Source organism: Danio rerio, chromosome 5, assembly GCF_049306965.1.
Source record: "Danio rerio strain Tuebingen ecotype United States chromosome 5, GRCz12tu, whole genome shotgun sequence".
Taxonomy (NCBI): domain Eukaryota; kingdom Metazoa; phylum Chordata; class Actinopteri; order Cypriniformes; family Danionidae; genus Danio; species Danio rerio.
The window spans coordinates 52,880,419-52,898,043 of record NC_133180.1 but is presented as its reverse complement, the minus strand read 5'-3'; the positions used below and the strand labels follow the sequence as shown (position 1 = coordinate 52,898,043).

At 36.9% G+C, this 17,625-nt stretch overlaps 1 protein-coding gene across 3 annotated transcripts in view; it reads right to left on the bottom strand.

Moving 5' to 3' along the window:
* adgrv1 (adhesion G protein-coupled receptor V1) overlaps window positions 1-17,625 on the bottom strand; it is a 258,923-nt gene that overhangs the window by 103,717 nt on the left and 137,581 nt on the right. For all 3 annotated transcript variants that reach the window (NM_001001845.2, XM_009301753.5, XM_005165511.6), the window contains 14 exon segments: window positions 1,762-2,004; window positions 2,105-2,276; window positions 2,394-2,511; window positions 4,010-4,848; window positions 4,940-5,075; window positions 7,026-7,197; window positions 7,918-8,061; window positions 9,551-10,027; window positions 11,643-11,792; window positions 11,866-12,102; window positions 12,381-12,600; window positions 13,928-14,126; window positions 14,558-14,706; window positions 14,797-15,032. In NM_001001845.2, the coding sequence (NP_001001845.2) occupies window positions 1,762-2,004; window positions 2,105-2,276; window positions 2,394-2,511; window positions 4,010-4,848; window positions 4,940-5,075; window positions 7,026-7,197; window positions 7,918-8,061; window positions 9,551-10,027; window positions 11,643-11,792; window positions 11,866-12,102; window positions 12,381-12,600; window positions 13,928-14,126; window positions 14,558-14,706; window positions 14,797-15,032 (3,492 nt within the window).

The window sequence follows — 17,625 nt, the reverse complement described above, 5'->3', positions numbered from 1 at the left end:
TTGAATTTTCTTTTGGATTCAAGTCAGGTGATTGGCTGAGCCAGTCTACAGCTTGATTTTCTTTCTCTGAAACCATTTGAGAGCTCCCTTGACTGTGTTTTAGATCATTGTTTTGCTGAAAAGTCCACCCTGGCTTTATCTTCATCATCCTTCTAAGGTAAATGTTGGACTAAAGCAGCTAATATATATTTTTTTCCAAATCATCGGCCAAATTCCCATCATTAGCCCTTACTGATCATGACCTCCTAATCATCCCCATCCACCAAACTGGCTCTATCACTGGCTGCCATTGCATCATCTAAGTCAGGGGTGTCCAGACTCGGTCCTGGATGGCCGGTGTCCTGGAAAGTTTAGCTCCAACCCTAATCAAACACACCTAAAGCAGCTAATCAGGCTAGATATGCTAGGATATACTGAAAACCAGCAGGTGTGTTGAAGCAAGTTGGAGGTAAACTCAGCAGGACAGTGGCCCTCCAAGACCGAGTTTGGACACCCCTGACCTAAGTGGATGCTACACACTTGTGGTTGTGTGTGCTATATAAATATACACATTACATTACATCTGGTGAAAATTTCAAGTCAACAGCACCAATGGTGATGTGTTGAATACTTATTTCCCCCACTGTTGACACACACACACACATATATATATATAAACCTATACACAAATGCATTTATATAAATAAAGTAAAATAATAAAGTGTGCCCACGTTTTTATCACAAAAAATGATCTGCACTGTTAAAAGTGTACTAAACCTGAAAATGAATAGCATTTCCTTAAGCCTTAAGCTGAAACAGTAGGCAAATAAAACTGTACAGAATAAAGGAAAGGGTGTGACAGAAAGACAAAAAGCGCAAAAAGCTGGCACGAGAAAGCATTCCCACAGTCTAATGGACTTTGGGCGTAAAACCTTAATTGACATGTCACATCCTACTTTTCCAGTTCCACTATATGACCATAGATATTGCCTTTGAAGTATTTTCTAGGAATCCAGAGGCTTATTGCTCAGAGCTCTTATCTTCTCTACATTCAACATCGTAGCTCAAGAATTTGACATCATCTTAAGCCTCTCGTCACTAATAAGGTCACATTATGTAATATATTCCATGGGTACTGGTAACTGGACATAATTATAAAAAAAAAAATAAATAAATTGCTTATTAACAATTATAGTAATTATAATTACTAATTATAATTATTCTAATAATACACAAATAATACACAAATTATGACTAACATTAATTAATACTATATTATAATTATATCATATATATTTATATATTATAATAACAAATTATATATAATAATATATATATATTTCAATTAACATTAACATATATTAATATTTCTTATTAAACATTAAATATTAAATATATTAATATTAAATTAATATTTCAATTAACATAAATAAATATATAAATAAATAAATAAATGTACTAAACGTTTAGTTATGTTAATTAAAATGATTATTAACAAACAAAATAACTAATATACAGTACATATATATATATATATATATATATATATATATATATATATATATATATATATATATATATATATATATATATATATATATATATATATATATATAGTTATTTTGTTTGTTATACACGTCCCCAATTTATACAAACACACATTTTCAGCAGGAATGTATTTGTAACATTAATAAGTAATCGAGTGTACATTTTTGGGTATAGTTCTATATAGGTCTAGTTTGTAATGTTCATTAATGTGCTTATCTGTCAAATGAATCTGACCTGCATCCGGTACTTGACAGAAATAGATGATGCTGTACTGGCGTCTCTGTAGATCTGAAGGCTGACGCTTGTAGCTTTGAGGGTGACCACAGGTAATCTGGAGCCCTGGGCAAAGTACACCAGCCCACGTGGGTCATCACTCTCCAGCATGGTGATGTTGGCAAAACGGGCAGTCTGGTTTATAGCAGCACCTTCGCCCACTTTATAGACCTCCACCAGAAACCACACCTCATACTCTGGGTTCTGTAGTACACAGACCAGAAAAAAATGAGCAAGATTATCAGACACAGTGTTAAGATGGATTACTTTTGAGCTCTAAAGAATATAACGTAAAAACAAGTACCTTGTCTGGTTGGACCTCCAACTTGAGGGCACAGAGAACTTCTCCCTTCCTGCAGATGGACGTGCCTGAAGTCTGCAGCAGCTCTTTGCTCAAATCCACTCCATGACTGACCAATGCATGATCTGTGGTGCTGAACGTGACCCGCCAAAACACCAGCACATCTTCAAATGCTCTGGAAATATAGCAATTTTTTTATTATTTAATATGCAGTTTTAGAATATATATGTAAAATTATTAACAATAAATTGCTGTTCTAAAAAAAAATAAAATAAAATTAAATGTGTGAAACCTGTTTTCCTGTCTTTGCAATACAAGTGTCACGGTTCTGTTTACTGAGTCCTCATCCAGGACCTGCCCGGACAGAGAGCTCAGACTGAAGCCAACTATACCATTCTGGAGATCACTCCCTGTGTACAGAAGCAAACAGAAATTGCACAAAGAGTCTTGGGAAATTGTCTTTATGTCTTTCTTGTTCATTTGCTTTCTTATTTATTTAATTAAAGGAATAGTTCACACAAAAATTTAAATTTACTCACTATTTACTCACCCTCGCATGGTTCCAAAACTTTACAAATTTTATTCTGTTGAGCACTAAAGAAAATATTTTAAAGAAACTTATAACCATTGGCTTTCATAGCAGACAAAAACTAAAATAAAATAAAAAAAATACTATGAAAGTCAATAGTTACAGGTTTCCTTCTTTTTCAAAATATCTTTGTGTTTAACAAAAGACAGAAATTGACTAATTGAGGCTGAGTAAATGATTTTAATTTAATTATTTTTAGGTGAACTATCCTTTTAAATTGACAGAAATTGAACCAAACATTCTAATTGTACCAATATTTCACTGTTTATGCTGTCTCCTCTACTCTATTGTTATTAAATACATGGTAAAATGGTAAAAAAAGACTTCATTAAAAAAATAAATAATAATAATAATAATAATAATAATAATACTGATCTTCCTGAAATATACATTACTGGATTGCTGGCGCTATATATATATATATATATATATATATATATATATATATATATATATATATATATATATATATATATATATATATGCAGATTCTGTCTGGCTCAAGTCATAAGTAAAATATGAAAACTATCCAGCGCTGAAGCTGAAATAATCACTTGTCTCACAAGCATAATTTAATGCAGTGTATCCAAATTTCAGTCCTTGAGACACCCCACCCTGCACATTTTATATGTCTACCTTACTTAACATACCTGATTCAGATCATCAGCTGGTTACCAAAGAGATCCATGAACTGATCCTTTTGTCAAATAAGAGAGACATACAAAGTGTCTAGAGCAAGTTTTTTTTTTTTACAGCATCGATGTTGATAATGTAAAGCAGTGATGAAAAGCAGTGTGAATGCAAGCAGCATCAGTAGCAGCAGCCGAGCACAGAAACTCCCTTGAATATGCTAGGGTCAAATAAATTTCCATATTTAAAAAAAAATGCGTTTAAAAAACGGATTTGTGTTTAAAAAACGGATTTAATGCAGTGCTTCCTGTCCGGTCTGAAACTTATTTTGAAATGTATATCAATCAGACAGTGATGATCACTGATTTTTAAAGAAATCAGATTTTAAATGTGGCAATTTTGTAATGGTGGCACAGTTCACCAGAAGCGCTTGGGCTGGCTAATTGAAAATGAAAGGTCTTGTCGATGATTTAATAAACTAAAATAGACTAAAATAAATTAATAAAAAGCACGGATAAATAGCACTTGTGAAATAATTTAAAAAATTAAAAATTTCGCAGGAGGGCTAATGTTTTTAAATTTATTTGTATATGAATGTGTTTGTTTGTTGGTGGGATTGAAGCAAATATTAGAGAAAAAAAAATCCCTAATGTTGAGCCCTTGTAATGACAGCTACAGCAATTTCTCACCCAGAATAATGATTTTGGCAAAGGAAGTGAAGCCCAGCTCATCTGGCACACTGACAATCTGTGCTCCACCTTCTGCATCGCTGAGGTAGATAAAGAAGGCCTCCTGCCCCTCGGGCTCCTGATCATTTAGTATTATCACAGTGACCTCCACCTCATTCTGTCCCTCCAAGAGCGTCACACTCTGCGTCTCTAGAGCAAAGTCTTCTCCCTCCAAGGCCCACGTGCCATTGTGCTCCCGATGAAACTGTGATGCATCCACCAATGGGGTTTTGAGTCCTGCATAAGCCCTGATTTTGGCACTCACCACCCCTGAGAGCCCTGCTGTCCTCCGTACTCTGAGTTGAAGCTTCTGCTGGGGCGAATCCTCCAGACTGTCTTCAGAAATCAATTTCACTGCTGGCCCGATACTCAGAAATCCACTAACCACATCATTAGCACGAATGGTAACAGTAGATATGCTATTTTTCTGTACAATCTCAGGCTGAGCTGTGATTAGAGGCAAGGTGGTGCTGAGAACGCGCACGCTGGTTAAGTTCACATAAAAATCCTCATCCGGCTCAGTTAAGGTATCGTCCAGAATGGACAGGCGAATTGAAGCGGATGTTTGCCGGGAATCAAACAGAAGCTGACCGTCTGTCACTGGCACATAGTCCTTGTCAGGTTGGGCAGTGCCAGGCCATGTCCTGTAGGAGACGCTGGATCGGTTGCTGCGGAAGCCGTAGAAGCGCTGGACGTAGAGTGTGATGGTCTGCACGTCCTCCTCGATGACCAGATGCTGGGAATTGGGATGAAACTGATACAATCCCAATGGCTCCACTTCGGCTACTGTGTAACCGGTCCTGATGAATACAATATAGCAAACCAATATTATTAGCACAGAAAAATAGGAGAGAGGGAGAATTATGTCTTGGTGTTGGAGGAGATTGGTACCTAAGACGTGCTCCACCAGGCGACTCGGACTCTACAGAGGTGAGGTAAATGGCATGTGCTGTGACGACTGAGATGTTATTGAGGGCAGTGAAAGAGATCAGCTCACTCCTCTGACCATGGGCAAGCATTATTGAGCCTTCAGATATGAAGAAAGAGAAGAACAGAAATGTTCATCATTTTGGAATTTTCCTTAAAGGGTTAATTCACCAAAAAATGAAAATTCGGTTGTCATTCCTTTCCCTTGAGACCTTTGTTTATCTTCAAAACAAAGCATTTTGGATGAAATTCAAAAGCTCTTTCAACAGTCATTCATTCCTTCATTTTTCTTCAGCTTAGTCCCTTATTTATCAGCGGTCACCACAGCAGAATGAACCGCCAAGTATAGTGGCATATTTTTTACGCAACGGATGCCGAATTCAGTATTGGGAAACACCCATACACTCTTAACACTTATACAGCACATGTCTTTGGACTTGTAAAGGAAACCGGAGCACATGGAGGAAACCCACGCCAACATGGTGAGAACATGCAAACTCCACACAGAAATGCCAACTGGTCCAGCCAGGACTCGAACCAGCGACCTTCTTGCTGTGAGACCACAGTGCTAACCACTGAGCCACCTTGCCGCTTTGTTTCAACAGTCATGAGATCTTAAAAATCCAGGAACCAAAAACATTCCATGGGATTTCAGTGTTTCAACTGCAATCATATGAAGCTTTAAAAATACTTTTTGTGGACCAAAAAATAAAACAAAACTGTAAATATGATGTTGTTTGCCTAGATATTTTCTTTCCTGTCGGGTCATGGTGTGTGTATACTATGGGCGGTATAATATATTGCCATTAGACTCAGTAGATGCAACATTCACCCTGATCTGACACGGAAGACATAAGCAAAACAATAAAAATAAATAAAAAACAAATAGGGTTCTTTTTGGCAAACAAAAGTAGTCATGGAGCTTCGTATGATTACAGTTGAACCATTGAAGTCACATGTAATGTTTTGAGAATGTTTTCTGAACTTTCTAAATGTCGCTGGACTATTGCTATCAACAGAGAATGAGAGAGAGCTCCAGGATGTCATCTGAAATATCCTAAATTATGTTCTGAATTTGTACAAAGGTCTCAGGGGATTTATATGACACAAGGTTAGCGATTCATAACATCGTTTTCATTTGTCGATGAACTAATCTATCACTACAACTGCCAGTGATCATTGTATACCTAAAACCACCAGCAGGTAAGATTTATGGTTACTGTTGTGATGTAGCTAAAAACATCATATAAAGTCATACGGTATTTTACACACTGATGCCTAATTAAGTGTAAAGACACTATGCCACAATGGTTTATGCAAATTTAGGCTGCTTTAGTTTCGGTTTCTGTGCACCCCCTGTTATGTAAAGATGCTTTTACATTGAATCACTGTATTAGGTGTTCACAAAGTAAAGTATATGAATCATGAAATTATAATTTTCAGTCATTAACTATTATGCTGAGCTGACCAAGTACACAACACTCTCTCATGAAATCTCACAGCTATCAAACTCATAATTTCTCATGCCATTTAGTGCCTTTGGTACTTGTTTGGCATCCATAAACTTTCTTCTCTTTTCATTGAATAAAATATTATACCACTTTCTGAAATTGTAAAAGGTTAATACAGTAGTTAACCCAAAAGTAAAATGTCCTTACCATCTAGTCATACTAAAGGGCTTCTAAACATTTATGAATATTGTCCTTCCGTTGAACACAAAACAAGATCTTCTGAAGAATGTTGGGGAACAAAACAGCTAATGGCATCCATAATAGAAACAAAATATACTATGAAAGGCCTTTTTCCAACACTCTTCATTATATCTTCATTTTTGTTAAACAGAAGAAAATTCAAACAGGTTTAAGTACTGTAAATGATGGCAGAATTTTCCTGTTTGGGTGAACTATCCCTTTAACAACAAGGGGCTGTAATAAAATGTGAGTAAAAGCTTCTGACAGGGAGACTTACATAATTAATTGGAAATATTACGCAAATTTTAAAAAGCAGTTGTAACTAAGTTTAACCTGTTATTTGTCTCTGCGGAGCTAACCTGATCTTGGCAAAATTTCCCCTGGTTGGTATCCTGGTGGAGTTTGACCAGGAGGAAACCCAGAGCTCCATCGGACAGTAATGTTCCCATATAAGCCTGTCCGTGTCACCAGCGCCTCACACTGGCCACTCTCTATATCTAAGACCCGCAGGGCCAAAGAGGCAAATCCAACCTGCAACACAAGCAGAGCAACCATGCTGAGCTTAATTATTAAGCATTTGACAACAACAACAACAACAACAACAACAACAACAACAACAACAACAACAACAACAACAACAACGACAACAACAAAAACAACAACAACAACCACCACAACAACAACAATAATAATAATAATAATAATAATATTAATAATAATAATAATAATAATAATAAATACTAATATATTATTATTAATACTACTAATATAATATAAACTTGCTGTATGCCATAAACCAAAACATAAATAAATAAATAAATAAATAAATAAATAAATAAATAAATAAATAAATAAATAAATAAATAAATAAATAAATAAATAAATAAATACATTTCTGGGTCAAAAAATGGATATGGACTGACAGTCTAAATAAGGCATTATTACCATTTATAAACATTGCAAAATACTGTTTTGCAAAAATGTAATAGTTTTATAACAGTAAAAGTGTAGTGACAATGTTTTGGGCGTATGAATACCATGTGAATTATTACAAACACCATGGTTAAAAATAAACTGGTTATTTATTTATTTATTAATTATTTCAAAGAAAGAAGGAAAAAGCTGCCACAACTAAATTAATATTTTAGGACATCAATGAGACATTATTGGATAACTAGCAATTATCTATTAATAGTTCGCCATCTTGTGGTGAGATTAAATAGTGCGGTATGCAATATTTCAATATTTTACCACAGGATTTGCAGCCACTTCAGGAACCGAAACAACAGCCAACTTTGATTCCAGCTGAATTCTGGGAGGGGAACCGAGTAGAGGACCAATCAGAGTCACATCCGTCAGCTCAACACTGAAATTAAAGCCGGTTACAAAGAACACCTGCAGTGGACACATTCAAAACAATAACATTAACTCAATTAAGGTTGACAAAAAAGCATTAAAACTCGCATATTAAATATTTAAATTAAAATCCAATACATGCAATACATTAAAGAAACAGTATGTACCTGTTTTTATTAAAATATCCAAAAACCACCAGAACAGGGGTGTCCAAACTCGGCCCCGGAGGGCCAATGTTCCGCAGAGTTTAGCTCCAACCCTAAGCAAACACATCTGAAACAGCTAATCAAGCTCTTACCAAATATACTAGACATGTCCTGGCAGGTGTGTTGAAGCAAGTTGGAGCTAAACTCAGCAGGACACTGGCCACCAGGACCGAGCTTGGACACCCCTGCACTAGAACATTTTGCTGACTTTTGTAGGCCTACTTACATTAGCCCAAATGTTTCAAATGCTGTTCAAATCTAGAGGAAAAAGCTAGTATATCATTACAATAAAAGTTCTGCTGCTTTTGTGTCACATCACACTCATTTTTCTTCAGCAAACTCTGCAGTGGTTTAATTTCACTATTGTAGCATTCAACCTTAGGGCTGGGACACACCAAGTTGACAGTCATCCATTGGTCAGCGGGGGGCCTTCAGTGAGCATCTGTCAGACTAGTTTGTTTGGTGTGTTCCACACACCTCCTTATATCTGGTTAATGTCAAAGCGAGTTGGCCTGATTCAGCATATAGAATTGCCATCAGCCATCAACAAAAAAAAGAACGCTTTGATTGGATATTAAGCTACTAAAAAAAGCTACAGCGACAAAACCAAGTAAACAATTTGTGTCAACTGGGAACATGAAGACGTTGGCTGCAGTTTGACTGCATTTTTTTAAATAGTTTGAAATGATTGGATTGGATTAGTAGATTATTAAACATATCATGATTTGTATCTGCAAATCAAAAGTTCTGCATTCCCATTGTGGACTACTGTGCCATTTGGATGCAGAAAAACACATAATTTCATGCAGATGCAGAACAACCACTCTCGTTTCAGTTGGCTGTTGTTTGTTTGGTGTGTTTACAAGCTGATTCTTGGTCTAGATGTGGCTGGCAAGAGGGAAAAAAAGTGAAGTTGTTTTCTGTCTGCCCTAGTTCTTTGACATTGATGTGTCCCGACATTAATGTAACCCCACCAGTCCTACATCACCCAACCTGGTATAGAACCGGCGACCTTCTGCATGGGAGTTGGTTGCTCTAATAAGGAGGCTAAAGACCATGGCCACTAGCATCTGTCACTAGAGCACTTTGAGAGGTCAGAGAAGTGAGGTTTACATGCACAGCACTTACTAGCTGGCCTTCGTTACATGCGCTTTGAATGCTTTAGCTCATCCATGAACATGAAGAGTTCCACAGGATTTAGTGAAGATGACAACTCCCACGATTCCACACTCAGTCACGGTGTCACCAAAATATGTTTTTTTTATTGTGAATTTGCACCCTGTAGCGCTGAAAATGACATACTGTGGCTTTAAATCACTCACCTGGCTACTAACTGGGACTCTAATGCTGGCCTCATGTTCTCCATCCTTCACCAGTATGTTTCCAGTGATCGTGTCCTCTGTAAAACTCTGCCCAGGAGTGGTAAAACTTATCCTGTATCCCACACTGGCATTGCCGAAAGCTCCTGCCAGCCTGTTGACGCTGATAATGAGTTGTCTGCTTCGGTCTGCAGCGTTGACAACCACTGACTGGTTTTGGGAATACATGACAAACACCCCATGGGGTTCGTCATTGGCACGGACCTTCAGACGGGTGATGCTGCGGTTTAAGTCCAGCTCTGCGCCACCTTCTACAGAGGTCAGACGGAGGGTGTATGTTTCCTCCAGCTCAGGCACAGAGTCGGGCAGCAGGGTGAGGATGATCTCTGCCAAACGCTGTCCTGCCAGGATGATGACTGAACCACGCAGGGCAGCGAAGTCTCCTGATGTGTCTGCATCACTGAGAATTTGCCAGAAAACCTGTGAGGGGGACAAAAAAGTTGTTTCTTGCTAAATTAAAAAATATATATTTCAAAGTTGTTTTTGAAAGAAATGTTTTTTGCTGACCAAGGCTGCATTTATCAATCAAAAGTACAGTAAAACGAAAAAGTAAATCATTAATTCAATCATTTTCTTATCGGCTTAGTCCCTTTATTAATCTGGGTTCACCACAGTGAAATGAACTGCCAACTTCTCCAGCATATGTTTTACGCAGCGGATGCCCTTACAACTGCAACCCATCACTGGAAAATATCCAAACACACTCATTCACCCAATTTACCTATACCACAGGTTTCTGACTCGTGTGAAAACCCAAAGCACCCAAAGAAAACCCATGCCAGCTTGGGGAGAACATGCAAACTCCACACAGAAATGCCAACTGACCCAGCTGGGGCTCAAACCATCGCCCTTTTTGCTGTGAGGCAATTGTGTTACCCACTGTGCCACCATGACGCCCAATTAAGTACATTTTCTGAGTTTAAAAACTATTCTTTTGAAGATGTAGTTATGTATAATTGTAACGCAGCTTCATTGTTTAGTCGTTCCACCACATAGTACAAACATTTCTGTTTCTAAAAATCTAATTATCACAGAAGTACTGCTGTCAATGTTAGTGATCAAAATAGTGTAAATCACATGCTGAAAGTAAACTGTTTCAAACTTTTAAAAGTTTGTATCGATTACAATGACGATATTTGACAGAACATGTATGATGTTTTTTAAACCACTTCTTTAAAAGAGTTTATGAATCCTTGAAACTCAAAATAATATTCATTCATTAAAATTCCTACGGCAACTATTCCAGCATATTCTTTACACCGCAGATTCTTTTTCTGCCACAACCCTGTACTGGGAAACATACACTTTCAAATGCACACACATAGACTATGAGCAATTTAGCTCATCCAATTCACCTACAGTATAGCGCATGTGTTTGCAGGAGAAACCGGAGCACCCAGAGGAAACCCACGCAAACACGGGAAGAACATGCAAACTCCAAACAGAAACTTGAACCAGCGACCTTCTTGCTGTAAGGCGGCAGTGCTAACGACTGAGGTAGCATTATTTATATATACATATATATATATATATATATATATATATATATATATATATATATATATATATATATATATATATATTGCGGTTATACAACAGTTTGACGGCATAATTGTGTATATAAAAACAAAATCAAACATGGACAGTCTCAAAAACCCTTTTGTATGTGAAACTACTTTCTTTCACATTGGATTGAAATCATAAGCTGACAGTTAAACAGTAAAGCAAACATCTTTTAAACTTTAGATCTGTAGTAACTGCTTTTTGCTGGTTGTATGTGGGCGGAGTAATACACAATAGGTAAAAAGGCTTTACGGGTGCTGATATTACTTAAATATATCACGGCTATCAGCCAATCAGATTCAAGAACCAGACAGAACTGTTGTATAAATAAATAAATAAATATATATATATATATATATATATATATATATATATATATATATATATATATATATATATATATATATATATATATATATATATATATATATAATAAAGAATTATGTTTAATAATACATAGTAGTTTTCTTACCGTAATATTTCCCATGACGCCCTCTCTGCGTGTCACAAGTACTGATACTTTAAGAGGCCCTTCGCTGTCAGAAGGCTCACTGTAAATGCGCTCTTTCAGGTCCTGTTCTGTGAATTGCACTATGCCATTGGGGTCTCCAAACTTCTCAATCTACAGAAAACACACATTGTACATCACTAAATGATACATAGTTTTTTTTTTTTTTTTGATAATCTGGACATACCGTGAGGGTGACCGATCCTGCTCTGGGGTCGACACCCATCTCTCCAGAGATGACACTGAGCATGATGATGAACTTCTCTGTGACCTCCACCTCACCATGAGGCAGGATATTCAGCTCAATGCTGCGCACACCGCCTTCCCCATCTCTGAAGCTGAACGTCCCGTTTACTGGCTCAATGTCTGTGTTCATGGATGGTAAAACCTCATTTGAGTTTGGGCCTTGAATCTGCCACATTACCTGAAGAGGAGGAAACATTCCAAGCACATTTTAAATATTTTAAAACTCCGGTCTTTGATTTTAGTCTTTACAGGAAGTATGTTGCTTAAAATGAACTTGAGATCAAATTTAACAATTCTTATGCATGAATTTATTGACTGAGTAATTGATTTATACATTGGACACTGACGTCAACCTTTCCTCTAAGTGCTCTACTGTAAGTCCCACATGTAAAGAAGCTGGTATTTTATAGCTATGTGCATCAGAAATGTGAGCTCATAGTCTAGACAGGGGCTCACCGTGGCGTCTCCCAGCAGCCCGTCTGCTCTCTCTGCAAACAGACTCAGTCTGACGGTACTGTTGGGGTTTGGGATGGTGATGGCGCTTTGGTTGATGAATCGAACCACACCGTTTGGCGAGTCACTCTTGGCAATCGTTATTCGTGCAATTAGCTGAGCTCCAAGTATGGCACCTCCTGTGGCACCAGTGAGTTGCAACTCAAAAATCTCATTAAATTCACTGTGGACAAAATGAACACACTTTTCAGCACAATTTTCCAAACTCCCACTCATTTAAAATGCTATATCGTTCTATATAGCTACTCATGACCACTGTTTAGTCGTATCATACATTGAATAGAAAACTCTACAAAACAAAATGTACCAATTTATGGCATTCACAAATAATTTAAAGTCTGTGTGAAATAAACATTTACCATGTTTATTTTGCTAGTAAACATTGTTATTCTTTAGTTGAACAATTAATGGATGTACATTTATAAAAAAAAGTTTGTTTTGGTAATCTGAACAGTCAGATGGGGCTTTACTATTTTTATCCCCACCTCCACTGTAGTTACTGTTCTACTATTGGCTGAAGTGGCCCAAAGGTGAACCCAGAGCACAACATAAATACTAATAGTAGGAGTCAAGATGAGAGGAAAATGACAACAGTCGATAAGAGACTGATTTAAAGGCTCTATTTAATGATCTAGATGCAAAGTCTAAAGTGCATGGCGGAAAGTCATTAAGGGAGTTTCCAAATCCGCTTTTGCTGTTTTAAGGATGGAAAAAATATGGTCTGCACACTGGCACATGGTCTTACAGAGTTGTGCTTATTCACTTAATGAGTTATGGATGTGTTTTGAGCATAACATTCATTAAACCAATCAGAGTCTGATGTCACATTTCCTTTAAGAGTCAATTGTGTCACGCCATGGCACATTTGCTATTTACATAGTGGACTTTGTAAGAAGAAAACCTGAACACCTCAATAGCGAGAAAACAGTTAAACAAACCATCTGCAGTGCAAGGATAAAGAGCCTCCTCCGTACGGCCTCTTTACTTTCTCTTTACTTTACTTTTACAATATTTCAATATTTTACTTTCGTGGATAAGGAAACGGTGTTGTCAATTCATACCAAACACATCTTGCGCCTTATTGTATAAGTCAGAATTAGAAATAATTAGATCTGAAATATATATTTTACCTGTTTATTTTAGTATCTATAAACAAATAAATGATTTAAAAACATAGTTCATAAAAAATAGCATTTTTCTAGAAAATGTTATATCATAAAAAATATTGTTATCCCAATATAACGATACAACAATAATATTGGATCTTTAAGAACTTTAACAGACTTTAACAATTTTAAAAAATGAGTCAATTTCTCTCCATCAGAAATAAGAATAATATGAAATTAAACACATCAAAATAAACACTGTAATGCTTTAGAAATCCTAATCATGTCTATTTCCATATCCCATTATTCTGATAGATCGTTTAAACCCTGAAGCTGTGACTTGACAGCAACAACAGCATATGTAGCAGACAACCTCTTCCTTACCTCTCTGTGTCATCCACTATGGAGACATTGATATAGCTGAGAGTTTGGCCATGCTGAAAGGTGATGGAGCCGTTAAGCAGGATGTAATCTGAATCTGGTTGAGCAGTCAAACCCTTGGAGACAAACTGTACTGTGACCTGACCATAGGATCCAACACGTCTGAGGACTGGGATGGACAAAGTTCCTACATCCTCTTCAACTGTGACAAAAAATAAATAAATAAATAAATAAATCAGATAGACTGACAGCAACTATATATACGCAACATGCATTTTGACAGTCCTTTTTTAGTGCTATTTTTATACACTATACATTGGATACTTTGACAAATTAGCTTTCGTTTTAATTTTGTTTTGTAATAGTTCAGTTTTTATGATAAATCAGGAAATTATCTAACTTACACAGTGTAATGATATGGTTTACTTGTTACAATATTAAGTACTATTACTTATAAAAAAATATTATGTTTTAATATATGTCCATTTATTGGTTAGGGTTGCTTGGTTATGGCCAATTTAAAATTCAGTGAATTTAAATATATATTAATAAAGTCAGTTAACATAAATAAATAAATAAATAAATAAATAAATAAATAAATAAATACATACATACATAAATAAATGCAATTACCAGTATTGTTGACATATTTGGGATCAAACTCCAGGATACCCTCAGCATTGTCATTTTTCTGGATAATCACCATGAGGGAGGACAGATTGCCAATAGCTGGAGGCTGATCAATCTGTAGGCCATACTCTCTCACAGTAAAATCCATTGAACTAAAAAAAAAAAGGAAATAAAAAGTACAGTTTAAGAACTACTTCTAGCTACCAGTCGACTTGGTCTTCAGAGAGCAGAATGAACTCTACCTGGCATTGAGAAGCTCTACTAGAGTAATGTTGAGGAAAAACTCCTCTGGTCCTTCAGGAAGGTCATCATCGAAAATAATTAAAGGGATGACCCTCGAGCTCTCCCCGGGTCTGAATAACAGCCGTCCAGAGGACTGTCCAAAATCCTGCCCGCTGATCGCAGTTCTGCCTTCTGTGTGGAAACTGACCCACACGCTGCCAAACAGACCCATGGAGCGAACAATGGTCACATTCACCTGAAAACGTGACAAGAAACTGTTGAGTGTTCACAGTAACCTTTAATTTTTTTTTCTCCTACAAGTGATCCTATGAACACTACAATGGCCAATGCTAATTAATAATACACAAACAAGTATTTTTTAATATTATGCCCTTTTTGTAACATAAAAAATAAACCTCTGGTGTCCCCAGATAATGTTTGTGAAGTTTCAGCTCAAATATTGCGCAGATCATTTATTACAGCTTGTCAAATTTGCCCAGTGTTGTCACATCAAACCACCTGAAGGAGGCACACTTTTACTCTCCATATGCACCAGACATATTTCTGTGCAATTCTGTGCAATTCTGAGTGTTCTTCACACAGATATGTGGACTTGGCAAACCACTTGTAGGACACGGTCTCTTTTCTATCCGTGTCCATGCTGTTAACTATTAACTATTTAGCGACTATTATCTGGTGTTTCGTAATATAATTGTGCCTGCTGCAGCCATGGTGCAGCAGCAAACTTTATATTTTTAGCCAATAAAATTAATACTTCCAATTTTCCATTGGTCTCAGGGTGCTTTCACACCTAGACTTTTCTTTCAGACCCTGTCTCGTTTGCTCAGTTGTCGCGGTTCATTTGGCATATCTGAATCCAGCAACCAAGCCTGTATCCACGCCAAAACAAACAATCTGAGATCGCCTGAACAAGGTGGTCTCGGCTCAATTAAAACAAACTCTGGAGCGAATCAATTGTAGTGAGAAAGTAAAATGGTAGCACTTTACAATAAGGTTCATTAGTTAATGCATTTACTAACATAAACTAATCATGTACAACACTGGTACAGGATTTATTAATCATAATTGAACATTTACTAGTGCATTAATTAACATTCAAGTCCATGCTTAACATTAACTGTTAACAATAGTTAATGCACCATGAACATGAACTAACAATGAACAACTTTATTTTCCTTAACTAATGTTTATTAACCTTAATAAATACTGTAGTAAATGTATTGTTCATTGTTTGTTCATGTTAGTAAATGCATTACTTAACATTAACTAATGAACCTTATTGTAAAGTGTGACCAGTAAATTGATCCAAAGAACTAACAAACCAGGCCATATCACAGTGTATTATGTCTATGCAATTGCCATATATACGGCTATATGAAGAGAGAATGTCAAAATCAACATAATACATGTAGATCGCTGGTAAACATGCAGATCGCTATAGAACTACAAATCCGCTGTTATTTCGACTAAATATCCAGTCATGCACCGCTACCACACACCTGTTCCAGTTTCCATTGTTTACACACACACGCAAACACACACAGCTGGAGGATTGTTATGGACTGATTACAAGGACTATTTAAACAGCACACACACACACACACACACACACACACACACACACACACACACACACACACACACACACACACACACACACACACACACACATACACATCAGTGCTGAGTCTTGTTTAACTGTTTGTGACATTACAATGTCTGTCCTGTGCCCTGCCTTTCTGTGTTTGACCCTTGCTTTGTTTTGTTTGTTTATTTTGTCGACTGCCTGCCTGTTGACCATCTGCCTGTTGTATGACCATGACTGTGGATTTGCCTCTATACATCTGTTTGCCACTGTGTTGACTAGTGCTTGTCTGACAATTCTCTGTTGAATAAATCTGCATTTGGATCCACACTTCCTTGTCAGCGTCCCCTTACATTACAGAATGATGAGTAGGGTGGGATGCCATCATTCCTACCACTAAATGTGCGTTTCATGTCGAATACGAAAGTGAAAGCATGCTTTAACTATTTTGGTTCGTTTAAAAAACTTTGCCGTCTGAATTTTAAAAAATGTAAATATTTTTTTTAAATAAATTTTAATCCCTTTTTCGGAACAAAACAATCGATCTACAGATGTGAAAGCACACTTAGTACACAATATAACTATAGTAGAATCAAGCTTTAAATAGGAACATCTTCTAAACATCCTTTTTTTAAATGACATGTTAATGGCCAAATCTAATTCAATGATCTATACTAAGCTAAGCTAAGCTAATACTGCCCTCGTCAGACCAGGAGATCGACAGAATGAAATCAAAAATAGTGAAACCCAACTGTTTACTTCTAGGTGACTTGAGCCTATAGCTGATGGTTAATTATAAAGTGTATTTGGCCTGCTGTCCTAGGAGAGAGCCCTGAGCTCAGAATACGCTTGAGCACGGGGCTCCCTCCACTTTCATGAGGAGAGAGGAGAGTCTGAGCTCAGGTAGGTCTCAAGAGCTCTCTCAAATTTGTTCACTCTGCCTATTCCTTGATTTTATAGGGGCTGCCACAACGGAATGAACTGCCAACTATACTAACATATGGCTATGCAGTGAATACCCAGTACTAAAACACTTACATAATATGCCAATTTGGTTTATTCAATTCACTTTAACACATGTATTTGGACTGTGGGAGGAAACCAGAGTACCCGGAGGAAACCCATGCAAACACTGGATGACAGTGCTAAGCACTGAGCCAACATGCCACCCTGTCCTGGATTAATCTTAAATAAAGGGGGAGGAGTACAGGTGGATGGGGGATTCTTTGAGGCAAAGATGACT